The sequence below is a fragment of the Siphateles boraxobius genome, unplaced genomic scaffold, assembly GCF_051911475.1.
Source record: "Siphateles boraxobius isolate OS27281-9 unplaced genomic scaffold, OSU_SipBor_1 282, whole genome shotgun sequence".
Taxonomy (NCBI): domain Eukaryota; kingdom Metazoa; phylum Chordata; class Actinopteri; order Cypriniformes; family Leuciscidae; genus Siphateles; species Siphateles boraxobius.
In genome coordinates, this window is record NW_027508900.1 from 135,465 (window position 1) to 162,500 (window position 27,036).

The window sequence follows — 27,036 nt, forward strand, 5'->3', positions numbered from 1 at the left end:
TTGTCCAGGCGCAGGTCCTCCATCTGATCTGGGTACGGCCCGGGTACGGCTGGTTACGGTTAACCTCAGAATAAACATAAATACTAATTTTAGCGTAGATGCCATTCTTCTTATGATGTAGCGAGTACAATTGGTGTTATAGGAAGTGTTCCTGGTTCCAGCTGACCCAGTTTATGCAGCCTAACAGTGTGTGTGTGTGTGTATGTGTGTGTGAGAGAGAGAGAGTGACTGTGTTGTGTGTGTCTGTGTGTGTGTGTGTGAGAGAGAGAGAGAGTGACTGTGTGTGTGTGTGTGTGTGTGAGTGACTGTGTGTGTGTGTGTGTGTGTGTGTGTGTGTGTGTGTGAGTGACTGTGTGTGTGAGTGACTGTGTGTGTGTGTGTGTGTGTGTGTGTGTGTGTGTGTGTGTGTGTGTGTGTGTGTGTGTGTCTGTGTGTGTGTGTGTGTGTGTGAGAGAGAGAGAGAGAGAGAGAGTGACTGTGTGTGAGTGACTGTGTGTGTGTGTGTCAACCTCAGGAATGCAGCTCAACTCACCCTGATGTTATTCTGATAATCAACACGATTGATTATAGGGTGATTTAAGGTCTTTGACTCTGTTCTCCAGGTAAAGCCTCCTCTTCTGGTCGGGCTCGCATGAGCCCTGCGTGTCCTGAGATCAGCACGGAAACAGCCAGTCTGCAACAGCCGGCACAGAAGCGTGTCAGGGAGTTTCTTCAGCTCACCGTCTCCCGTTAAACCAGCCGACACTGCTAACTCACGCCTTACGCTTTTCTTGCCAAGTTCTTCTGTGTAATTTCCTTTGACGGTGGGCTGTTAAAATCCACATGCCTATTGTGTTTGTGAAAAGCATTTTTTACAATATTTATCTTCTGCCACGAGACAGAGAGGAAACATTCTTGATTTTGTGAGATATAAACAGATATAAAGAGACTGCCTCAGAATCCCATTGAGTATCTCAGGGATTTTTGGCAATAACACGTAACAGTACGTCACCTGTGACACTGAAGCATGTGTTTCAACGGTCTCATTCTGCTTGACATTGTCATATATTGTGCCACTGTAAGTATTATTATGATTGTTGTTATTGTCATCATTCTGCAGTGCTACTGACTGAAATGGAACGTTGTTTAGTATTTGCATGATGGAGGTCGATTAAAAATAAAACACCTGTTTCTTGTGAGGCGAGGCTCACCAAACATGCCAAAGTTTGCATGGTTCGTTTCCCTCATTTTGTCTTAAGACTTCTGAGTTTAAACTTACTTCACTAGCTCTATTTGAACAACCTTGTATGAATTCTCAAGGTATGAGCTTTAACGCCATATATATACAAACTTTATTCACGACTGAATAAATGGGTTAAGAGGACAAATGGAAAGTTGTGATTTCTTGCAACTGAAAAAATGTATATAAAGTTCAAATAAGTTGACTGATTTCTGCAAATATGATCAATGACAGTGTTGAAGATTTCTGAACTAGAGATGGCAAACTTTGGCAGAGGATTGGTGGGACCAGCGCCACACGATCACGATCAGGTGCTTCTTTACTGCTCTTAGATATGTGCTGTATTATTTCTTTGAGAGCTGTACATAATATATGCCTTTATATTGTTTTAATTTTGCAGTGTGGGTAAATATAGTCAACATTTGATATAGAATATGCAGATATTCAAAAGATGGGTAGCTGTGCAATAGCCATTTGATCATGACGTGAGGCATCATATAGATGCATTTACTGTGTACATCACAATTTATAAACTGTAGAAGTTGCCTAAAAAATTGCAGAGTTGCCTTGCCTCAAATCTCTTGCAAAGGATGAAAACATAAGCTTGTAAGTGAATGTTGCTTTGCCTTTAAACAGCCTCTTCAGTGAGAAATGCAATAGTCTTAAATGGCCTTGTGAGCACATCGCGGTATCACTTTATTCAGAACAACTAATGAAAACTATTGATGTGATACTTTCAACGTTTTGGATTAAATACCAAAGGGGAAGGGAAAAAAAAGACTTGAATTCAGGTGGAGAGAAAAATAAGCAGCATATATATTGGTTCTAAAATCTGTATAATATGTATCTATAGTGCTCGAAGGCTCATTTGTTGCCATAGTTAATGATTGTGTACAAAAGATTGCCGACGCAAGAGCCAATCAAACTCTGTGTCTGAAGCTGCTGAATATGTGGCATGAATTATGAAACCTTATTTTGGAATTTAATCATGAATAAACGATAGAAATGTATACAGTTTGCTTGTTTTTTAAATATTTTTTTTAATGAAACTGGATCAAATCAACCAGAATGTTTCCTTTATTATTTTTGAAGGCAACATCTGTAATGCATAGTTTATCAACACATGACTTAGTACATATAATAAAAGAAAAAAGTTCAAGTTAGTGGATTTCCCCTCAAAACAATAATATCCCGTAAAAGCATTTAAAGCTGTGATGTTGCCGTTTCCTCATGAAAATCATATTTTGAGCATCTTTCCTTTGGGATATCACACTTACACCATATATGTTATTATCTTTGGAGTGAATGGTAACACCACACTATCCTTATGAACAAACTACACCATCATCATCAACATAAAATAAAATAGTTTCCACAAATCACATTTCTGTTTAAACATTTAATATTGTTGATGGCCAGAAAAAATTAATCCAACCATTTCACACTACAAATATTTAAAGACAAACATGTACATCATATGGCCAATCGTATGTAGATGCCCAATTCTTAATTAACGTGGGTCAATATCTAGCAAAAACGAATCTTTAAGTTACACGTAAAACTTCTTTTCTCTTCCAGCACAACAATGACCCTGAGCACAAAGAAAGCCCGCAGAAACGCTGAGCCCCACTGGAACAAGCCAGCTGATATTGGGGGTTCACATCCTTTTGGCCAATATAGTGTGTGTGTATCACATAAATAACAGTTAACAGATGCAAAAATACATTCCTGCTCGATAAAACAAAGAAAGCTTGTTTGTCCTTTACAGTGAAACACAGATAAAGTGCTCGTCTGTACAGTATCAAGGTGAAATTAAAACCACATGCAGTAAAACTCAAACTCAGTTCAAAATCTGTTTGTGACATTCTGTAATGGCGTTGTAAATGTTTTATATCTGTTCAGTCCACTCCTAAAGTTTTCTATTGTTGAAATCATAACATAGTAACTCTGCTCAAAGCACACCCTTCAGTGACGATGAAGCGAAAGGTTCTGTTAGAAGCAAAAACTGTGGCTGAAACTTCCTTTCGTTCTGAAACGATATCTTTCACTCGGTTTATAAAATTAATTATGACTATAGAAGCTTAGAATGAATCATTGCATTCAAATGTTAATCTGTGCTAAAACTAAAAACTTGAACTCACTTTTGATTATAAACTCCCTGTGTTTTGCAGTTTTCAAATGTATGAATCCTGTTTGACAGAATTTCATAAAACGCTTTTTTTTCATAAAACGCTTTTTCATAAAACAGAAAGAATCTGGCCCTCAAGATTGCAATCGCAAAATGCTGCACCTAAGACGACACACACCAGAAGCTCAAATGTCTCTGTGATGACGGGAGATAAAAGACATGCTCTCACACACACACACACACACACACACACACACACACACACACACACACACACACACACACACACACACACACACACACACACACACACACACACACACACACTCTACTGTTGAAGTCTCAAGCTGACAGATCCGCTGTACGTATCGCGGGTTAATAGTGCAATCTCAGACTGTCAATGATGTGCATCCAGAGCTCATTAAATAGGCTTGTACAGAAGAGACGTCACATATTTCTTCTTATAACGGTGAGTTGCACTGAGAACCATCACACCATCCTGAGACAGAAAAAAATCAGTCAATTATTGACCATTATATGAGAGTGTGTTTGATAGCAGGTGTATAATGTACCTTTATCGAGAGCGCGTACAGATGATTCAGCATCACATGGTTGGGTTCCGGCAGCAAGGCAGGATCACACTGAAACACGTAAAACACGCTGTTAAAACACTCTACACTTCCAACTCAACCATTCAGCCTCAGGACAACGACACCCTCATGCCAAACCAAAGGATCAACACACAAAAAGACAATCATTTAACTTACTGGACTGCCATGGACTGATGTTTTGCATTTAAAACAGCAAGATGCAGGAATGAAAAAAAGTTTAAATTGACACTCATATTAAAGGGATCATGACATGAGAAATCAAATTTACCTTGATCTTTTGACATATGTGACCAGTCACGGAAACTAGGGACACAAGTCGGTTCTGGGGCATTTTGAGTTATTCATAGATTCTGAAAGTGTAATCTCCAAGCTTTCCAACGATGTGTAACATGTGGAAATCTGATAATATTTGGAGAAGTTGTGGCCATTTTAAAGTAGGCACTTAAAAAAGCTCAAAGAGGAGAAAATGACCTCTAAAGATTGTGCAGTTCTCACCTGTCTCTGCTGCTGGGAGTCACAATAGGCCTCATTTACATCTCAATGTAAATGTGTGTGTGTGTTGCTCTCTCCTCTCCTCCTATAGTGTGTGTGTGTTGCTCTCTCCTCCTAGTGTGTGTGTGTGTGTTGCTCTCTCCTCTCCTCCTATAGTGTGTGTGTGTGTTGCTCTCTCCTCTCCTCCTGTAGTGTGTGTGCGTTGCTCTCTCCTCTCCTCCTATAGTGTGTGTGTGTTGCTCTCTCCTCTCCTCCTATAGTGTGTGTGTGTTGCTCTCTCCTCCTATAGTGTGTGTGCGTTGCTCTCTCCTCTCCTCCTATAGTGTGTGTGTGTTGCTCTCTCCTCTCCTCCTATAGTGTGTGTGTGTGTTGCTCTCTCCTCCTATAGTGTGTGTGTGTTGCTCTCTCCTCTCCTCCTACAGTGTGTGTGTGTTGCTCTCTCCTCTCCTCCTATAGTGTGTGTGTGTTGCTCTCTCCTCTCCTCCTATAGTGTGTGTGTGTTGCTCTCTCCTCTCCTCCTATAGTGTGTGTGTGTGTTGCTCTCTCCTCTCCTCCTATAGTGTGTGTGTGTTGCTCTCTCCTCCTATAGTGTGTGTGCGTTGCTCTCTCCTCTCCTCCTATAGTGTGTGTGTGTTGCTCTCTCCTCTCCTCCTATAGTGTGTGTGTGTTGCTCTCTCCTCCTATAGTGTGTGTGCGTTGCTCTCTCCTCTCCTCTCCTCCTATAGTGTGTGTGTGTGTGTGTGTTGCTCTCTCCTCTCCTCCTATAGTGTGTGTGCGTTGCTCTCTCCTCTCCTCCTATAGTGTGTGTGTGTTGCTCTCTCCTCTCCTCCTATAGTGTGTGTGTGTTGCTCTCTCCTCCTATAGTGTGTGTGTGTTGCTCTCTCCTCTCCTCCTATAGTGTGTGTGTTGCTCTCTCCTCTCCTCCTATAGTGTGTGTGTGTGTTGCTCTCTCCTCTCCTCCTATAGTGTGTGTGCGTTTCTCTCTCCTCCTATAGTGTGTGTGCGTTGCTCTCTCCTCTCCTCCTATAGTGTGTGTGTGTTGCTCTCTCCTCTCCTCCTATAGTGTGTGTGTGTTGCTCTCTCCTCTCCTCCTACAGTGTGTGTGTGTTGCTCTCTCCTCTCCTCCTATAGTGTGTGTGTGTTGCTCTCTCCTCTCCTCCTATAGTGTGTGTGTGTTGCTCTCTCCTCTCCTCCTATAGTGTGTGTGTGTTGCTCTCTCCTCTCCTCCTATAGTGTGTGTGTGTGTTGCTCTCTCCTCTCCTCCTATAGTGTGTGTGTGTTGCTCTCTCCTCTCCTCCTAGTGTGTGTGTGTGTGTTGCTCTCTCCTCTCCTCCTGTAGTGTGTGTGTGTTGCTCTCTCCTCTCCTCCTATAGTGTGTGTGTGTTGCTCTCTCCTCTCCTCCTATAGTGTGTGTGTGTTGCTCTCTCCTCTCCTCCTATAGTGTGTGTGTGTTGCTCTCTCCTCTCCTCCTATAGTGTGTGTGTGTGTTGATCTCTCCTCTCCTCCTAGTGTGTGTGTGTGTGTTGCTCTCTCCTCTCCTCCTGTAGTGTGTGTGTGTTGCTCTCTCCTCTCCTCCTATAGTGTGTGTGTGTTGCTCTCTCCTCTCCTCCTATAGTGTGTGTGTGTTGCTCTCTCCTCTCCTCCTATAGTGTGTGTGTGTTGCTCTCTCCTCTCCTCCTATAGTGTGTGTGTGTGTGTTGCTCTCTCCTCTCCTCCTATAGTGTGTGTGTGTGTTGCTCTCTCCTCTCCTCCTATAGTGTGTGTGTGTTGCTCTCTCCTCTCCTCCTATAGTGTATGTGTGTGTTGCTCTCTCCTCCTATAGTGTGTGTGTGTGTTGCTCTCTCTCCTCCTATAGTGTGTGTGGGTTGCTCTCTCCTCTCCTCCTATAGTGTGTGTGTGTTGCTCTCTCCTCTCCTCCTATAGTGTGTGTGTGTTGGTCTCTCCTCTCCTCCTATAGTGTGTGTGTGTTGCTCTCTCCTCTCCTCCTATAGTGTGTGTGTGTGTTGCTCTCTCCTCCTATAGTGTGTGTGTTGCTCTCTCCCCTATAGTGTGTGTGTTGCTCTCTCCTCCTATAGTGTGTGTGTGTTGCTCTCTCCTCCTATAGTGTGTGTTTGTGTTGCTCTCTCCTCTCCTCCTATAGTGTGTGTGTTGCTCTCTCCTCTCCTCCTATAGTGTGTGTGTGTGTTGCTGTCTCCTCTCCTCCTATAGTGTGTGTGTGTTGCTCTCTCCTCTCCTCCTATAGTGTGTGTGTTGCTCTCTCCTCCTATAGTGTGTGTGTGTGTGTGTTGCTCTCTTCTCCTATAGTGTGTGTGTGTTGCTCTCTCCTCTCCTCCTATAGTGTGTGTGTGTTGCTCTCTCCTCTCCTCCTATAGTGTGTGTGTGTGTTGCTCTCTCCTCTCCTCCTATAGTGTGTGTGTGTTGCTCTCTCCTCCTATAGTGTGTGTGTTGCTCTCTCCTCTCCTCCTATAGTGTGTGCTATAGTGTGTGTGTGTTGCTCTCTCCTCCTATAGTGTGTGTGTGTGTGTGTGTTGCTCTCTCCTCTCCTCCTATAGTGTGTGTGTGTGTGTGTGTGTGTGTGTGTGTTGCTATCTCCTCTCCTCCTATAGTGTGTGTGTTGCTCTCTCCTCCCATAGTGTGTGTGTGTTGCTCTCTCCTCTCCTCCTATAGTGTGTGTGTGTTGCTCTCTCCTCTCCTCCTATAGTGTGTGTGTGTTGCTCTCTCCTCTCCTCCTATAGTGTGTGTGTGTTGCTCTCTCCTCTCCTCCTATAGTGTGTGTGTGTTGCTCTCTCCTCTCCTCCTATAGTGTGTGTGTGTGTTGCTCTCTCCTCCTATAGTGTGTGTGTGTTGCTCTCTCCTCTCCTCCTATAGTGTGTGTGAGTTGCTCTCTCCTCCTATAGTGTGTGTGTGTTGCTCTCTCCTCTCCTCCTATAGTGTGTGTGTGTGTTGCTCTCTCCTCCTATAGCGTGTGTTTTTCTCTCTCCTCTCCTCCTATAGTGTGTGTGTGTGTTGCTCTCTCCTGGGTAACACTTTATTTTACAGTGTCCTTGTTACATATGTTACATGTAATTACCATAGTAATAACCGTAAATTATGCCTAATTACATGCAATTAACCCTCAACCAAATCCTAATCCTACCTTAACCCTATAGTAAGTACATGTAGTTAATTAATATTACACTGTACTTAAATATTTAATTACTCTGTAACAATGACACCTTAAAATAAAGTGTAACTCTCTCCTGCTATAGTGTGTGTGTGTTGCTCTCTCCTCTCCTCCTATAGTGTGTGTGTGTTGCTCTCTCCTCCTATAGTGTGTGTGTTGCTCTCTCCTCTCCTCCTATAGTGTGTGTGTGTTGCTCTCTCCTCTCCTCCTATAGTGTGTGTGTGTTGCTCTCTCCTCCTATAGTGTGTGTGCGTTGCTCTCTCCTCTCCTCCTATAGTGTGTGTGTGTTGCTCTCTCCTCTCCTCCTATAGTGTGTGTGTGTTGCTCTCTCCTCTCCTCCTATAGTGTGTGTGTGTTGCTCTCTCCTCTCCTCCTACAGTGTGTGTGTGTTGCTCTCTTCTCTCCTCCTATAGTGTGTGTGTGTTGCTCTCTCCTCTCCTCCTATAGTGTGTGTGTGTTGCTCTCTCCTCTCCTCCTATAGTGTGTGTGTGTTGCTCTCTCCTCTCCTCCTATAGTGTGTGTGTGTGTTGCTCTCTCCTCTCCTCCTATAGTGTGTGTGTGTTGCTCTCTCCTCTCCTCCTAGTGTGTGTGTGTGTTGCTCTCTCCTCTCCTCCTATAGTGTGTGTGTGTTGCTCTCTCCTCTCCTATAGTGTGTGTGTGTTGCTCTCTCCTCTCCTCCTATAGTGTGTGTGTGTTGCTCTCTCCTCTCCTCCTATAGTGTGTGTGTGTTGCTCTCTCCTCTCCTCCTATAGTGTGTGTGTGTGTTGCTCTCTCCTCTCCTCCTATAGTGTGTGTGTGTGTTGCTCTCTCCTCTCCTCCTATAGTGTGTGTGTGTTGCTCTCTCCTCTCCTCCTATAGTGTGTGTGTGTGTGTTGCTCTCTCCTCTCCTCCTATAGTGTGTGTGTGTGTTGCTCTCTCCTCCTATAGTGTGTGTGTGTGTTGCTCTCTCTCCTCCTATAGTGTGTGTGGGTTGCTCTCTCCTCCTATAGTGTGTGTGTGTTGCTCTCTCCTCTCCTCCTATAGTGTGTGTGTGTTGCTCTCTCCTCTCCTCCTATAGTGTGTGTGTGTTGGTCTCTCCTCTCCTCCTATAGTGTGTGTGTGTTGCTCTCTCCTCTCCTCCTATAGTGTGTGTGTGTGTTGCTCTCTCCTCCTATAGTGTGTGTGTTGCTCTCTCCCCTATAGTGTGTGTGTTGCTCTCTCCTCCTATAGTGTGTGTGTGTTGCTCTCTCCTCCTATAGTGTGTGTTTGTGTTGCTCTCTCCTCTCCTCCTATAGTGTGTGTGTTGCTCTCTCCTCTCCTCCTATAGTGTGTGTGTGTGTTGCTGTCTCCTCTCCTCCTATAGTGTGTGTGTGTTGCTCTCTCCTCTCCTCCTATAGTGTGTGTTGCTCTCTCCTCCTATAGTGTGTGTGTGTGTGTGTTGCTCTCTTCTCCTATAGTGTGTGTGTGTTGCTCTCTCCTCTCCTCCTATAGTGTGTGTGTGTTGCTCTCTCCTCTCCTCCTATAGTGTGTGTGTGTGTTGCTCTCTCCTCTCCTCCTATAGTGTGTGTGTGTTGCTCTCTCCTCCTATAGTGTGTGTGTTGCTCTCTCCTCTCCTCCTATAGTGTGTGCTATAGTGTGTGTGTGTTGCTCTCTCCTCCTATAGTGTGTGTGTGTGTGTGTGTTGCTCTCTCCTCTCCTCCTATAGTGTGTGTGTGTGTGTGTGTGTGTGTGTGTGTGTTGCTATCTCCTCTCCTCCTATAGTGTGTGTGTTGCTCTCTCCTCCCATAGTGTGTGTGTGTTGCTCTCTCCTCTCCTCCTATAGTGTGTGTGTGTTGCTCTCTCCTCTCCTCCTATAGTGTGTGTGTGTTGCTCTCTCCTCTCCTCCTATAGTGTGTGTGTGTTGCTCTCTCCTCTCCTCCTATAGTGTGTGTGTGTTGCTCTCTCCTCTCCTCCTATAGTGTGTGTGTGTGTTGCTCTCTCCTCTCCTCCTATAGTGTGTGTGTGAGTTGCTCTCTCCTAATATAGTGTCTGTGTGTTGCTCTCTCCTCTCCTCCTATAGTGTGTGTGTGTTGCTCTCTCCTCCTATAGTGTGTGTGTGTGTGTTGCTCTCTCCTCTCCTCCTATAGTGTGTGTGTGTTGCTCTCTCCTCCTATAGCGTGTGTTTTTCTCTCTCCTCTCCTCCTATAGTGTGTGTGTGTGTTGCTCTCTCCTGGGTAACACTTTATTTTACAGTGTCCTTGTTACATATGTTACATGTAATTACCATAGTAATAACCGTAAATTATGCCTAATTACATGCAATTAACCCTCAACCAAATCCTAATCCTACCTTAACCCTATAGTAAGTACATGTAGTTAATTAATATTACACTGTACTTAAATATTTAATTACTCTGTAACAATGACACCTTAAAATAAAGTGTAACTCTCTCCTGCTATAGTGTGTGTGTGTTGCTCTCTCCTCTCCTCCTATAGTGTGTGTGTGTTGCTCTCTCCTCCTATAGTGTGTGTGTGTGTTGCTCTCTCCTCTCCTCCTATAGTGTGTGTGTGTTGCTCTCTCCTCTCCTCCTATAGTGTGTGTGTGTTGCTCTCTCCTCCTATAGTGTGTGTGTGTTGCTCTCTCCTCTCCTCCTATAGTGTGTGTGTGTTGCTCTCTCCTCCTATAGTGTGTGTGTGTTGCTCTCTCCTCTCCTCCTATAGTGTGTGTGTGTTGCTCTCTCCTCTCCTCCTATAGTGTGTGTGTGTTGCTCTCTCCTCCTATAGTGTGTGTGTGTTGCTCTCTCCTCCTATAGTGTGTGTGTGTTGCTCTCTCCTCCTATAGTGTGTGTGTGTGTTGCTCTCTCCTCTCCTCCTATAGTGTGTGTGTGTTGCTCTCTCCTCCTATAGTGTGTGTGTGTTGCTCTCTCCTCTCCTCCTATAGTGTGTGTGTGTTGCTCTCTCCTCTCCTCCTATAGTGTGTGTGTGTTGCTCTCTCCTCCTATAGTGTGTGTGTGTTGCTCTCTCCTCCTATAGTGTGTGTGTGTTGCTCTCTCCTCTCCTCCTATAGTGTGTGTTGCTCTCTCCTCCTATAGTGTGTGTGTGTTGCTCTCTCCTCTCCACCTATAGTGTGTGTGTGTGTTGCTCTCTCCTCTCCTCCTATAGTGTGTGTGTGTGTTGCTCTTTCCTCCTATAGTGTGTGTGTGTTGCTCTCTCTCCTCCTATAGTGTGTGTGGGTTGCTCTCTCCTCCTATAGTGTGTGTGTTGCTCTCTCCTCCTATAGTGTGTGTGTGTTGCTCTCTCCTCTCCTCCTATAGTGTGTGTGTGTTGCTCTCTCCTCTCCTCCTATAGTGTGTGTGTGTTGCTCTCTCCTCCTATAGTGTGTGTGTGTTGCTCTCTCCTCCCATAGTGTGTGTGTGTTGCTCTCTCCTCTCCTCCTATAGTGTGTGTGTGTTGTTCTCTCCTCTCCTCCTATAGTGTGTGTGTGTTGCTCTCTCCTCCTATAGTGTGTGTGTGTGTGTGTGTTGCTCTCTCCTCTCCTCCTATAGTGTGTGTGTGTTGCTCTCTCCTCTCCTCCTATAGTGTGTGTGTGTGTGTTGCTCCTCTCCTCCCATAGTGTGTGTGTGTTGCTCTCTCCTCTCCTCCTATAGTGTGTGTGTGTTGCTCTCTCCTCTCCTCCTATAGTGTGTGTGTGTTGCTCTCTCCTCTCCTCCTATAGTGTGTGTGTGTTGCTCTCTCCTCCTATAGTGTGTGTGTGTTGCTCTCTCCTCCTATAGTGTGTGTGTGTTGCTCTCTCCTCCTATAGTGTGTGTGTTGCTCTCTCCTCTCCTCCTATAGTGTGTGTGTGTGTGTGTGTTGCTCTCTCCTCCTATAGTGTGTGTGTGTTGCTCTCTCCTCCTATAGTGTGTGTGTGTGTGTTGCTCTCTCCTCTCCTCCTGTAGTGTGTGTGTGTTGCTCTCTCCTCTCCTCCTATAGTGTGTGTGTGTTGCTCTCTCCTCTCCTCCTATAGTGTGTGTGTGTTGCTCTCTCCTCTCCTCCTATAGTGTGTGTGTGTTGCTCTCTCCTCTCCTCCTATAGTGTGTGTGTGTGTGTTGCTCTCTCCTCTCCTCCTATAGTGTGTGTGTGTGTTGCTCTCTCCTCTCCTCCTATAGTGTGTGTGTGTTGCTCTCTCCTCTCCTCCTATAGTGTGTGTGTGTGTTGCTCTCTCCTCTCCTCCTATAGTGTGTGTGTGTGTTGCTCTCTCCTCTCCTCCTATAGTGTGTGTGTGTTGCTCTCTCCTCTCCTCCTATAGTGTGTGTGTGTTGCTCTCTCCTCCTATAGTGTGTGTGCGTTGCTCTCTCCTCTCCTCCTATAGTGTGTGTGTGTTGCTCTCTCCTCTCCTCCTATAGTGTGTGTGTTGCTCTCTCCTCCTATAGTGTGTGTGCGTTGCTCTCTCCTCTCCTCTCCTCCTATAGTGTGTGTGTGTTGCTCTCTCCTCCTATAGTGTGTGTGCGTTGCTCTCTCCTCTCCTCCTATAGTGTGTGTGTGTGTTGCTCTCTCCTCTCCTCCTATAGTGTGTGTGTGTTGCTCTCTCCTCCTATAGTGTGTGTGTGTGTTGCTCTCTCCTCTCCTCCTACAGTGTGTGTGTGTTGCTCTCTCCTCTCCTCCTATAGTGTGTGTGTGTTGCTCTCTCCTCTCCTCCTATAGTGTGTGTGTGTTGCTCTCTCCTCTCCTCCTATAGTGTGTGTGTGTGTTGCTCTCTCCTCTCCTCCTATAGTGTGTGTGTGTTGCTCTCTCCTCCTATAGTGTGTGTGCGTTGCTCTCTCCTCTCCTACTATAGTGTGTGTGTGTTGCTCTCTCCTCTCCTCCTATAGTGTGTGTGTGTTGCTCTCTCCTCTCCTCCTATAGTGTGTGTGTGTTGCTCTCTCCTCTCCTCCTACAGTGTGTGTGTGTTGCTCTCTCCTCTCCTCCTATAGTGTGTGTGTGTGTTGCTCTCTCCTCTCCTCCTATAGTGTGTGTGTGTTGCTCTCTCCTCTCCTCCTATAGTGTGTGTGTGTTGCTCTCTCCTCTCCTCCTATAGTGTGTGTGTGTGTTGCTCTCTCCTCTCCTCCTATAGTGTGTGTGTGTTGCTCTCTCCTCTCCTCCTATAGTGTGTGTGTGTTGCTCTCTCCTCTCCTCCTAGTGTGTGTGTGTGTTGCTCTCTCCTCTCCTCCTATAGTGTGTGTGTGTTGCTCTCTCCTCTCCTCCTATAGTGTGTGTGTGTTGCTCTCTCCTCTCCTCCTATAGTGTGTGTGTGTTGCTCTCTCCTCTCCTCCTATAGTGTGTGTGTGTTGCTCTCTCCTCTCCTCCTATAGTGTGTGTGTGTGTTGCTCTCTCCTCTCCTCCTATAGTGTGTGTGTGTGTTGCTCTCTCCTCTCCTCCTATAGTGTGTGTGTGTTGCTCTCTCCTCTCCTCCTATAGTGTGTGTGTGTGTTGCTCTCTCCTCTCCTCCTATAGTGTGTGTGTGTTGCTCTCTCCTCTCCTCCTATAGTGTGTGTGTGTGTTGCTCTCTCCTCCTATAGTGTGTGTGTGTGTGTTGCTCTCTCTCCTCTTATAGTGTGTGTGGGTTGCTCTCTCCTCCTATAGTGTGTGTGTGTTGCTCTCTCCTCTCCTCCTATAGTGTGTGTGTGTTGCTCTCTCCTCTCCTCCTATAGTGTGTGTGTGTTGGTCTCTCCTCTCCTCCTATAGTGTGTGTGTGTTGCTCTCTCCTCTCCTCCTATAGTGTGTGTGTGTGTTGCTCTCTCCTCCTATAGTGTGTGTGTTGCTCTCTCCCCTATAGTGTGTGTGTTGCTCTCTCCTCCTATAGTGTGTGTGTGTTGCTCTCTCCTCCTATAGTGTGTGTTTGTGTTGCTCTCTCCTCTCCTCCTATAGTGTGTGTGTTGCTCTCTCCTCTCCTCCTATAGTGTGTGTGTGTGTTGCTGTCTCCTCTCCTCCTATAGTGTGTGTGTGTTGCTCTCTCCTCTCCTCCTATAGTGTGTGTGTTGCTCTCTCCTCCTATAGTGTGTGTGTGTGTGTTGCTCTCTTCTCCTATAGTGTGTGTGTGTTGCTCTCTCCTCTCCTCCTATAGTGTGTGTGTGTTGCTCTCTCCTCTCCTCCTATAGTGTGTGTGTGTGTTGCTCTCTCCTCTCCTCCTATAGTGTGTGTGTGTTGCTCTCTCCTCCTATAGTGTGTGTGTTGCTCTCTCCTCTCCTCCTATAGTGTGTGCTATAGTGTGTGTGTGTTGCTCTCTCCTCCTATAGTGTGTGTGTGTGTGTGTGTTGCTCTCTCCTCTCCTCCTATAGTGTGTGTGTGTGTGTGTGTGTGTGTGTGTGTGTGTGTGTGTTGCTATCTCCTCTCCTCCTATAGTGTGTGTGTGTTGCTCTCTCCTCCCATAGTGTGTGTGTGTTGCTCTCTCCTCTCCTCCTATAGTGTGTGTGTGTTGCTCTCTCCTCTCCTCCTATAGTGTGTGTGTGTTGCTCTCTCCTCTCCTCCTATAGTGTGTGTGTGTTGCTCTCTCCTCTCCTCCTATAGTGTGTGTGTGTTGCTCTCTCCTCTCCTCCTATAGTGTGTGTGTGTGTTGCTCTCTCCTCCTATAGTGTGTGTGTGTTGCTCTCTCCTCTCCTCCTATAGTGTGTGTGTGTTGCTCTCTCCTCCTATAGTGTGTGTGTGTTGCTCTCTCCTCTCCTCCTATAGTGTGTGTGTGTTGCTCTCTCCTCCTATAGCGTGTGTTTTTCTCTCTCCTCTCCTCCTATAGTGTGTGTGTGTGTTGCTCTCTCCTGGGTAACACTTTATTTTACAGTGTCCTTGTTACATATGTTACATGTAATTACCATAGTAATAACCGTAAATTATGCCTAATTACATGCAATTAACCCTCAACCAAATCCTAATCCTACCTTAACCCTATAGTAAGTACATGTAGTTAATTAATATTACACTGTACTTAAATATTTAATTACTCTGTAACAATGACACCTTAAAATAAAGTGTAACTCTCTCCTGCTATAGTGTGTGTGTGTTGCTCTCTCCTCTCCTCCTATAGTGTGTGTGTGTTGCTCTCTCCTCCTATAGTGTGTGTGTGTTGCTCTCTCCTCTCCTCCTATAGTGTGTGTGTGTGTTGCTCTCTCCTCTCCTCCTATAGTGTGTGTGTGTTGCTCTCTCCTCCTATAGTGTGTGTGTGTTGCTCTCTCCTCTCCTCCTATAGTGTGTGTGTGTTGCTCTCTCCTCCTATAGTGTGTGTGTGTTGCTCTCTCCTCTCCTCCTATAGTGTGTGTGTGTTGCTCTCTCCTCTCCTCCTATAGTGTGTGTGTGTTGCTCTCTCCTCCTATAGTGTGTGTGTGTTGCTCTCTCCTCTCCTCCTATAGTGTGTGTGTGTGTGTGTGTGTTGCTCTCTCCTCCTATAGTGTGTGTGTGTTGCTCTCTCCTCTCCTCCTATAGTGTGTGTTGCTCTCTCCTCCTATAGTGTGTGTGTGTTGCTCTCTCCTCTCCACCTATAGTGTGTGTGTGTGTTGCTCTCTCCTCTCCTCCTATAGTGTGTGTGTGTGTTGCTCTTTCCTCCTATAGTGTGTGTGTGTTGCTCTCTCTCCTCCTATAGTGTGTGTGGGTTGCTCTCTCCTCCTATAGTGTGTGTGTTGCTCTCTCCTCCTATAGTGTGTGTGTGTTGCTCTCTCCTCTCCTCCTATAGTGTGTGTGTGTTGCTCTCTCCTCTCCTCCTATAGTGTGTGTGTGTTGCTCTCTCCTCCTATAGTGTGTGTGTGTTGCTCTCTCCTCCCATAGTGTATGTGTGTTGCTCTCTCCTCTCCTCCTATAGTGTGTGTGTGTTGTTCTCTCCTCTCCTCCTATAGTGTGTGTGTGTTGCTCTCTCCTCCTATAGTGTGTGTGTGTGTGTGTGTGTGTTGCTCTCTCCTCTCCTCCTATAGTGTGTGTGTGTTGCTCTCTCCTCTCCTCCTATAGTGTGTGTGTGTGTGTTGCTCCTCTCCTCCCATAGTGTGTGTGTGTTGCTCTCTCCTCTCCTCCTATAGTGTGTGTGTGTTGCTCTCTCCTCTCCTCCTATAGTGTGTGTGTGTTGCTCTCTCCTCTCCTCCTATAGTGTGTGTGTGTTGCTCTCTCCTCCTATAGTGTGTGTGTGTTGCTCTCTCCTCCTATAGTGTGTGTGTGTTGCTCTCTCCTCCTATAGTGTGTGTGTTGCTCTATCCTCTCCTCCTATAGTGTGTGTGTGTGTGTTGCTCTCTCCTCTCCTCCTATAGTGTGTGTGTGTTGCTCTCTCCTCCTATAGTGTGTGTGTGTTGCTCTCTCCTCCTATAGTGTGTGTGTGTTGCTCTCTCCTCCTATAGTGTGTGTTTTTCTCTCTCCTCTCCTCCTATAGTGTGTGTGTGTGTTGCTCTCTCCTGGGTAACACTTTATTTTACAGTGTCCTTGTTACATATGTTACATATAATTACCATAGTAATAACCGTAAATTATGCCTAATTACATGCAATTAACCCTCAACCAAATCCTAATCCTACCTTAACCCTATAGTAAGTACATGTAGTTAATTAATATTACACTGTACTTAAATATTTAATTACTCTGTAACAATGACACCTTAAAATAAAGTGTAACTCTCTCCTGCTATAGTGTGTGTGTGTGTGTGTTGCTCTCTCCTCTCCTCCTATAGTGTGTGTGTGTTGCTCTCTCCGCTCCTCTCCTCCTATAGTGTGTGTGTGTTGCTCTCTCCTCCTATAGTGTGTGTGTTGCTCTCTCCTCTCCTCCTATAGTGTGTGTGTGTGTTGCTCTCTCCTCTCCTCCTATAGTGTGTGTGTGTTGCTCTCTCCTCCTATAGTGTGTGTGTGTGTGTTGCTCTCTCTCCTCCTATAGTGTGTGTGGGTTGCTCTCTCCTCCTATAGTGTGTGTGTGTTGCTCTCTCCTCCTATAGTGTGTGTGTGTTGCTCTCTCCTCTCCTCCTAAAGTGTGTGTGTGTGTTGCTCTCTCCTCTCCTCCTATAGTGTGTGTGTGTTGCTCTCTCCTTCTATAGTGTGTGTGTGTTGCTCTCTCCTCTCCTCCTATAATGTGTGTGTGTTGCTCTCTCCTCCTATAGTGTGTGTGTTGCTCTCTCCTCCTATAGTGTGTGTTGCTCTCTCCTCCTATAGTGTGTGTGTGTTGCTCTCTCCTCCTATAGTGTGTGTTTGTGTTGCTCTCTCCTCTCCTCCTATAGTGTGTGTGTGTTGCTCTCTCCTCTCCTCCTATAGTGTGTGTGTGTTGCTGTCTCCTCTCCTCCTATAGTGTGTGTGTTGCTCTCTCCTCTCCTCCTATAGTGTGTGTGTTGCTCTCTCCTCCTATAGTGTGTGTGTGTGTTGCTCTCTCCTCCTATAGTGTGTGTGTGTTGCTCTCTCCTCTCCTCCTATAGTGTGTGTGTGTGTGTGTGTTGCTCTCTCCTCTCCTCCTATAGTGTGTGTGTGTTGCTCTCTCCTCTCCTCCTATAGTGTGTGTGTGTTGCTCTCTCCTCTCCTCCTATAGTGTGTGTGTGTTGCTCTCTCCTCTCCTCCTATATTGTGTGTGTGTGTTGCTCTCTCCTCTCCTCCTATAGTGTGTGTGTGTTGCTCTCTCCTCTCCTCCTATAGTGTGTGTGTTGCTCTCTCCTCTCCTCCTATAGTGTGTGTGTGTGTTGCTCTCTCCTCCTATAGTGTGTGTGTGTTGCTCTCTCCTCTCCTCCTATAGTGTGTGTGTGTTGCTCTCTCCTCTCCTCCTATATTGTGTGTGTGTTCAGGTTATAATGACTGACGCTGATACACTGATACAGTATACAGATGTGTGTTCAGATTATAATGAATGACGCTGTCTACACTGATACAGTATACAGATGTGTATTCAGGTTATAATGACTGATACTGTCTACACTGATACAGTATACAGATGTGTATTCAGATTATAATGACTTACGCTGTCTACACTGATACAGTATACAGATGTGTGTTCAGATTATAATGACTGACGCTGATACACTGATACAGTATACAGATGTGTGTACAGATTATAATGACTGACGCTGATACACTGATACAGTATACAGATGTGTGTTCAGGTTATAATGACTGACACGGTCTACACTGATACAGTATACAGATGTGTGTTCAGATTATAATGACTGACGCTGATACACTGATACAGTATACAGATGTGTGTTCAGATTATAATGACTGACGCTGATACACTGATACAGTATACAGATGTGTGTTCAGATTATAATGACTGACGCTGATAGACTGATACAGTATACAGATGTGTGTTCAGATTATAATGACTGACGCTGATACACTGATACAGTATACAGATGTGTGTTCAGATTATAATGACTGACACTGTCTACACTGATACAGTATACAGATGTGTGTTCAGATTATAATGACTGACACTGATACACTGATACAGTATACAGATGTGTGTTCAGATTATAATGACTGACACTGATACACTGATACAGTATACAGATGTGTGTTCAGATTATAATGACTGACACTGATACACTGATACAGTATACAGATGTGTGTTCAGATTATAATGACTGACACTGATACACTGATACAGTATACAGATGTGTGTTCAGATTATAATGACTGACACTGATACACTGATACAGTATACAGATGTGTGTTCAGATTATAATGACTGACACTGATACACTGATACAGTATACAGATGTGTGTTCAGATTATAATGACTGACGCTGATACACTGATACAGTATACAGATGTGTGTTCAGATTATAATGACTGACACTGATACACTGATACAGTATACAGATGTGTGTTCAGATTATAATGACTGACGCTGATACACTGATACAGTATACAGATGTGTGTTCAGATTATAATGACTGACACTGATACACTGATACAGTATACAGATGTGTGTTCAGATTATAATGACTGACGCTGATACACTGATACAGTATACAGATGTGTGTTCAGATTATAATGACTGACACTGTCTACACTGATACAGTATACAGATGTGTGTTCAGATTATAATGACTGAAGCTGATACACTGATACAGTATACAGATGTGTGTTCAGATTATAATGACTGACACTGATACACTGATACAGTATACAGATGTGTGTTCAGATTATAATGACTGACGCTGATACACTGATACAGTATACAGATGTGTGTTCAGATTATAATGACTGACACTGTCTACACTGATACAGTATACAGATGAGTGTTCAGGTTATAATGACTGACGCTGATACACTGATACAGTATACAGATGTGTGTTCAGATTATAATGACTGACGCTGTCTACACTGATACAGTATACAGATGTGTGTTCAGATTATAATGACTAACGCTGATACACTGATACAGTATACAGATGTGTGTTCAGGTTATAATGACTGACGCTGATACACTGATACAGTATACAGATGTGTGTTCAGATTATAATGACTGACGCTGTCTACACTGATACAGTATACAGATGTGTGTTCAGATTATAATGACTGACGCTGATACACTGATACAGTATACAGATGTGTGTTCAGATTATAATGACTGACGCTGATACACTGATACAGTATACAGATGTGTGTTCAGGTTATAATGACTGACGCTGATACACTGATACAGTATACAGATGTGTGTTCAGATTATAATGACTGACGCTGATACACTGATACAGTATACAGATGTGTTTTCAGATTATAATGACTGACGCTGATACACTGATACAGTATACAGATGTGTGTTCAGATTATAATGACTGACGCTGATACACTGATACAGTATACAGATGTGTGTTCAGATTATAATGACTGACGCTGATACACTGATACAGTATACAGATGTGTGTTCAGGTTATAATGACTGACGCTGATACACTGATACAGTATACAGATTTGTGTTCAGATTATAATGACTGACGCTGATACACTGATACAGTATACAGATGTGTGTTCAGATTATAATGACTGACGCTGATACACTGATACAGTATACAGATGTGTGTTCAGATTATAATGACTGACGCTGATACACTGATACAGTATACAGATGTGTGTTCAGGTTATAATGACTGACACTGATACACTGATACAGTATACAGATGTGTGTTCAGATTATAATGACTGACGCTGATACACTGATACAGTATACAGATGTGTGTTCAGATTATAATGACTGACGCTGATACACTGATACAGTATACAGATGTGTTTTCAGATTATAATGACTGACACTGATACACTGATACATATACAGATGTGTGTTCAGATTATAATGACTGACGCTGATACACTGATACAGTATACAGATGTGTGTTCAGGTTATAATGACTGACGCTGATACACTGATACAGTATACAGATGTGTGTTCAGATTATAATGATTGACGCTGATACACTGATACAGTATACAGATGTGTTTTCAGATTATAATGACTGACGCTGATACACTGATACAGTATACAGATGTGTGTTCAGATTATAATGACTGACGCTGATACACTGATACAGTATACAGATGTGTGTTCAGGTTATAATGACTGACGCTGATACACTGATACAGTATACAGATTTGTGTTCAGATTATAATGACTGACGCTGATACACTGATACAGTATACAGATGTGTGTTCAGATTATAATGACTGACGCTGATAGACTGATACAGTATACAGATGTGTGTTCAGGTTATAATGACTGACACTGTCTACACTGATACAGTATACAGATGTGTGTTCAGATTATAATGACTGACGCTGATACACTGATACAGTATACAGATGTGTGTTCAGATTATAATGACTGACGCTGATACACTGATACAGTATACAGATGTGTGTTCAGATTATAATGACTGACGCTGATACACTGATACAGTATACAGATGTGTGTTCAGGTTATAATGACTGACACTGATACACTGATACAGTATACAGATGTGTGTTCAGATTATAATGACTGACGCTGATACACTGATACAGTATACAGATGTGTTTTCAGATTATAATGACTGACGCTGTCTACACTGATACAGTATACAGATGTGTGTTCAGGTTATAATGACTGACGCTGATACACTGATACAGTATACAGATGTGTGTTCAGATTATAATGACTGACGCTGATACACTGATACAGTATACAGATGTGTGTTCAGGTTATAATGACTGACGCTGATACACTGATACAGTATACAGATGTGTGTTCAGGTTATAATGACTGACGCTGATACACTGATACAGTATACAGATGTGTGTTCAGATTATAATGACTGACGCTGTCTACACTGATACAGTATACAGATGTGTGTTCAGATTATAATGACTGACGCTGATACACTGATACAGTATACAGATGTGTGTTCAGGTTATAATGACTGACGCTGATACACTGATACAGTATACAGATGAGTGTTCAGATTATAATGACTGACGCTGATACACTGATACAGTATACAGATGTGTGTTCAGATTATAATGACTGACGCTGATACACTGATACAGTATACAGATGTGTGTTCAGATTATAATGATTGACGCTGATACACTGATACAGTATACAGATGTGTGTTCAGATTATAATGACTGACGCTGATACACTGATACAGTATACAGATGTGTGTTCAGATTATAATGACTGACGCTGTCTACACTGATACAGTATACAGATGTGTGTTCAGATTATAATGACTGACGCTGATACACTGATACAGTATACAGATGTGTTTTCAGATTATAATGACTGACGCTGTCTACACTGATACAGTATACAGATGTGTGTTCAGATTATAATGACTGACGCTGATACACTGATACAGTATACAGATGTGTGTTCAGATTATAATGACTGACGCTGATACACTGATACAGTATACAGATGTGTGTTCAGATTATAATGACTGACTCTGTCTACACTGATACAGTATACAGATGTGTGTTCAGATTATAATGACTGACGCTGATACACTGATACAGTATACAGATGTGTGTTCAGATTATAATGACTGACACTGTCTACACTGATACAGTATACAGATGGGTGTTCAGATTATAATGACTGACACTGATACACTGATACAGTATACAGATGTGTGTTCAGATTATAATGACTGACGCTGATACACTGATACAGTATACAGATGTGTGTTCAGATTATAATGACTGACACTGTCTACACTGATACAGTATACAAATGTGTGTTCAGGTTATAATGACTGACACTGTCTACACTGATACAGTATACAGATGTGTGTTCAGATTATAATGACTGACGCTGATACACTGATACAGTATACAGATGTGTGTTCAGATTATAATGACTGACGCTGATACACTGATACAGTATACAGATGTGTGTTCAGATTATAATGACTGACGCTGTCTACACTGATAGAGTATACAGATGTGTGTTCAGGTTATAATGACTGACACTGTCTACACTGATACAGTATACAGATGTGTGTTCAGATTATAATTACTGACGCTGTCTACACTGATACAGTATACAGATGTGTGTTCAGATTATAATGACTGACGCTGATACACTGATACAGTATACAGATGTGTGTTCAGGTTGTAATGACTGACACTGTCTACACTGATACAGTATACAGATGTGTGTTCAGATTGTAATGACTGACGCTGATACACTGATACAGTATACAGATGTGTGTTCAGATTATAATGACTGACACTGATACACTGATACAGTATACAGATGTGTGTTCAGGTTATAATGACTGACACTGTCTACACTGATACAGTATACAGATGTGTGTTCAGATTATAATGACTGACGCTGTCTACACTGATACAGTATACAGATGTGTGTTCAGGTTATACTGACTGACACTGTCTACACTGATACAGTATACAGATGTGTGTTCAGATTATAATGACTGACGCTGATACACTGATACAGTATACAGATGTGTATTCAGGTTATAATGACTGACACTGTCTACACTGATACAGTATACAGATGTGCGTTCAGGTTATAATGACTGACGCTGATACACTGATAAAGTATACAGATGTGCGTTCAGGTTATAATGACTGATGCTGATACACTGATACAGTATACAGATGTGTATTCAGGTTATAATGACTGACACTGTCTACACTGATACAGTATACAGATGTGCGTTCAGGTTATAATGACTGACGCTGATACACTGATACAGTATACAGATGTGTGTTCTGATTATAATGACTGATGCTGATACACTGATACAGTATACAGATGTGTGTTCAGATTACAATGACTGACGCTGATACACTGATACAGTATACAGATGTGTGTTCAGATTATAATGACTGACGCTGATACACTGATACAGTATACAGATGTGTGTTCAGATTATAATGACTGACGCTGATACACTGATACAGTATACAGATGTGTGTTCAGATTATAATGACTGACGCTGATACACTGATACAGTATACAGATGTGTATTCAGGTTATAATGACTGACACTGTCTACACTGATACAGTATACAGATGTGCGTTCAGGTTATAATGACTGACGCTGATACACTGATACAGTATACAGATGTGTTTTCAGATTATAATGACTGACACTGTCTACACTGATACAGTATACAGATGTGTGTTCAGATTATAATGACTGACGCTGATACACTGATACAGTATACAGATGTGTGTTCAGATTATAATGACTGACACTGATACACTGATACAGTATACAGATGTGTGTTCAGGTTATAATGACTGACACTGTCTACACTGATACAGTATACAGATGTGTGTTCAGATTATAATGACTGACGCTGTCTACACTGATACAGTATACAGATGTGTGTTCAGATTATAATGACTGACACTGATACACTGATACAGTATACAGATGTGTGTTCAGGTTATAATGACTGACGCTGATACACTGATACAGTATACAGATGTGTGTTCTGATTATAATGACTGATGCTGATACACTGATACAGTATACAGATGTGTGTTCAGATTATAATGACTGACGCTGATACACTGATACAGTATACAGATGTGTGTTCAGATTATAATGACTGACGCTGATACACTGATACAGTATACAGATGTGTGTTCTGATTATAATGACTGATGCTGATACACTGATACAGTATACAGATGTGTGTTCAGATTATAATGACTGACGCTGATACACTGATACAGTATACAGATGTGTATTCAGGTTATAATGACTGACACTGTCTACACTGATACAGTATACAGATGTGCGTTCAGGTTATAATGACTGACGCTGATACACTGATACAGTATACAGATGTGTGTTCAGATTATAATGACTGACACTGATACACTGATACAGTATACAGATGTGTGTTCAGATTATAATGACTGACGCTGTCTACACTGATACAGTATACAGATGTGTGTTCAGATTATAATGACTGACGCTGATACACTGATACAGTATACAGATGTGTGTTCAGATTATAATGACTTACGCTGTCTACACTGATACAGTATACAGATGTGTGTTCAGATTATAATGACTGACACTGTCTACACTGATACAGTATACAGATGTGTGTTCAGGTTATAATGACTGACACTGTCTACACTGATACAGTATACAGATGTGTGTTCAGATTATAATGACTGACGCTGATACACTGATACAGTATACAGATGTGTGTTCAGATTATAATGACTGACACTGATACACTGATACAGTATACAGATGTGTGTTCAGGTTATAATGACTGACGCTGTTTACACTGATACAGTATACAGATGTGTGTTCAGGTTATAATGACTGACGCTGATACACTGATACAGTATACAGATGTGTGTTCAGATTATAATGACTGACGCTGATACACTGATACAGTATACAGATGTGTGTTCAGGTTATAATGACTGACACTGTCTACACTGATACAGTATACAGATGTGTGTTCAGATTATAATGACTGACGCTGATACACTGATACAGTATACAGATGTGTGTTCAGATTATAATGACTGACACTGATACACTGATACAGTATACAGATGTGTGTTCAGATTATAATGACTGACGCTGATACACTGATACAGTATACAGATGAGTGTTCAGATTATAATGACTGACGCTGATACACTGATACAGTATACAGATGTGTGTTCAGATTATAATGACTGACGCTGATACACTGATACAGTATACAGATGTGTGTTCAGGTTATAATGACTGACGCTGATACACTGATACAGTATACAGATGTGCGTTCAGGTTATAATGACTGACGCTGATACACTGATACAGTATACAGATGTGTTTTCAGATTATAATGACTGACGCTGTCTACACTGATACAGTATACAGATGTGTGTTCAGATTATAATGACTGACGCTGATACACTGATACAGTATACAGATGTGTGTTCAGATTATAATGACTGACACTGTCTACACTGATACAGTATACAGATGTGTGTTCAGATTATAATGACTGACGCTGATACACTGATACAGTATACAGATGTGTGTTCAGATTATAATGACTGACACTGTCTACACTGATACAGTATACAGATGTGTGTTCAGATTATAATGACTGACGCTGATACACTGATACAGTATACAGATGTGTGTTCAGGTTATAATGACTGACACTGTCTACACTGATACAGTATACAGATGTGTGTTCAGATTATAATGACTGACGCTGATACACTGATACAGTATACAGATGTGTTTTCAGATTATAATGACTGACGCTGTCTACACTGATACAGTATACAGATGTGTGTTCAGATTATAATGACTGACACTGATACAGTATACAGATGTGTGTTCAGATTATAATGACTGACACTGTCTACACTGATACAGTATACAGATGTGTGTTCAGATTATAATGACTGACGCTGATACACTGATACAGTATACAGATGTGTGTTCAGATTATAATGACTGACACTGTCTACACTGATACAGTATACAGATGTGTGTTCAGATTATAATGACTGACGCTGATACACTGATACAGTATACAGATGTGTGTTCAGATTATAATGACTGACGCTGATACACTGATACAGTATACAGATGTGTGTTCAGGTTATAATGACTGACGCTGATACACTGATACAGTATACAGATGTGTGTTCAGATTATAATGACTGACGCTGATACACTGATACAGTATACAGATGTGTGTTCAGATTATAATGACTGACGCTGATACACTGATACAGTATACAGATGTGTGTTCAGATTATAATGACTGACACTGTCTACACTGATACAGTATACAGATGTGCGTTCAGGTTATAATGACTGACGCTGATACACTGATACAGTATACAGATGTGTGTTCAGATTATAATGACTGACGCTGATACACTGATACAGTATACAGATGTGTGTTCAGATTATAATGACTGACGCTGATACACTGATACAGTATACAGATGTGTGTTCAGATTATAATGACTGACGCTGATACACTGATACAGTATACAGATGTGTGTTCAGATTATAATGACTGACACTGTCTACACTGATACAGTATACAGATGTGTGTTCAGATTATAATGACTGACGCTGATACACTGATACAGTATACAGATGTGTGTTCAGATTATAATGACTGACACTGTCTACACTGATACAGTATACAGATGTGTGTTCAGATTATAATGACTGACGCTGATACACTGATACAGTATACAGATGTGTGTTCAGGTTATAATGACTGACACTGTCTACACTGATACAGTATACAGATGTGTGTTCAGATTATAATGACTGACGCTGATACACTGATACAGTATACAGATGTGTGTTCAGATTATAATGACTGACACTGTCTACACTGATACAGTATACAGATGTGTGTTCAGATTATAATGACTGACGCTGATACACTGATACAGTATACAGATGTGTGTTCAGGTTATAATGACTGACACTGTCTACACTGATACAGTATACAGATGTGTGTTCAGATTATAATGACTGACGCTGATACACTGATACAGTATACAGATGTGTGTTCAGATTATAATGACTGACGCTGATACACTGATACAGTATACAGATGTGTGTTCAGGTTATAATGACTGACGCTGATACACTGATACAGTATACAGATGTGTGTTCAGATTATAATGACTGACGCTGATACACTGATACAGTATACAGATGTGTGTTCAGATTATAATGACTGACGCTGATACACTGATACAGTATACAGATGTGTGTTCAGATTATAATGACTGACACTGTCTACACTGATACAGTATACAGATGTGCGTTCAGGTTATAATGACTGACGCTGATACACTGATACAGTATACAGATGTGTGTTCAGATTATAATGACTGACGCTGATACACTGATACAGTATACAGATGTGTGTTCAGATTATAATGACTGACGCTGATACACTGATACAGTATACAGATGTGTGTTCAGATTATAATGACTGACACTGTCTACACTGATACAGTATACAGATGTGTGTTCAGGTTATAA

At 42.4% G+C, this 27,036-nt stretch overlaps 2 protein-coding genes across 14 annotated transcripts in view; one reads left to right on the top strand and one right to left on the bottom strand.

Moving 5' to 3' along the window:
• The window catches only part of LOC143753417 (myomegalin), a 136,900-nt gene extending 134,671 nt beyond the window's left edge, over positions 1-2,229 (top strand). For all 13 annotated transcript variants that reach the window (XM_077245714.1, XM_077245715.1, XM_077245712.1 and 10 more), the window contains one exon: positions 603-2,229. In XM_077245714.1, coding sequence (XP_077101829.1) covers positions 603-635 — 33 coding nt within the window. In that variant the 3' untranslated portion in view covers positions 636-2,229. The remainder of the gene's footprint in view (positions 1-602) is intronic.
• Positions 2,230-2,239: 10 nt separating this feature from the next.
• Positions 2,240-27,036, bottom strand: part of prkab2 (protein kinase, AMP-activated, beta 2 non-catalytic subunit) — a 31,239-nt gene continuing 6,442 nt past the window's right edge. Inside the window, exons 7-8 of the mRNA XM_077245719.1 lie at positions 3,920-3,988; positions 2,240-3,846 (exon numbers count right to left, since the gene is read on the bottom strand). Coding sequence (XP_077101834.1) covers positions 3,769-3,846; positions 3,920-3,988 — 147 coding nt within the window. The 3' untranslated portion in view covers positions 2,240-3,768. The remainder of the gene's footprint in view (positions 3,847-3,919; positions 3,989-27,036) is intronic.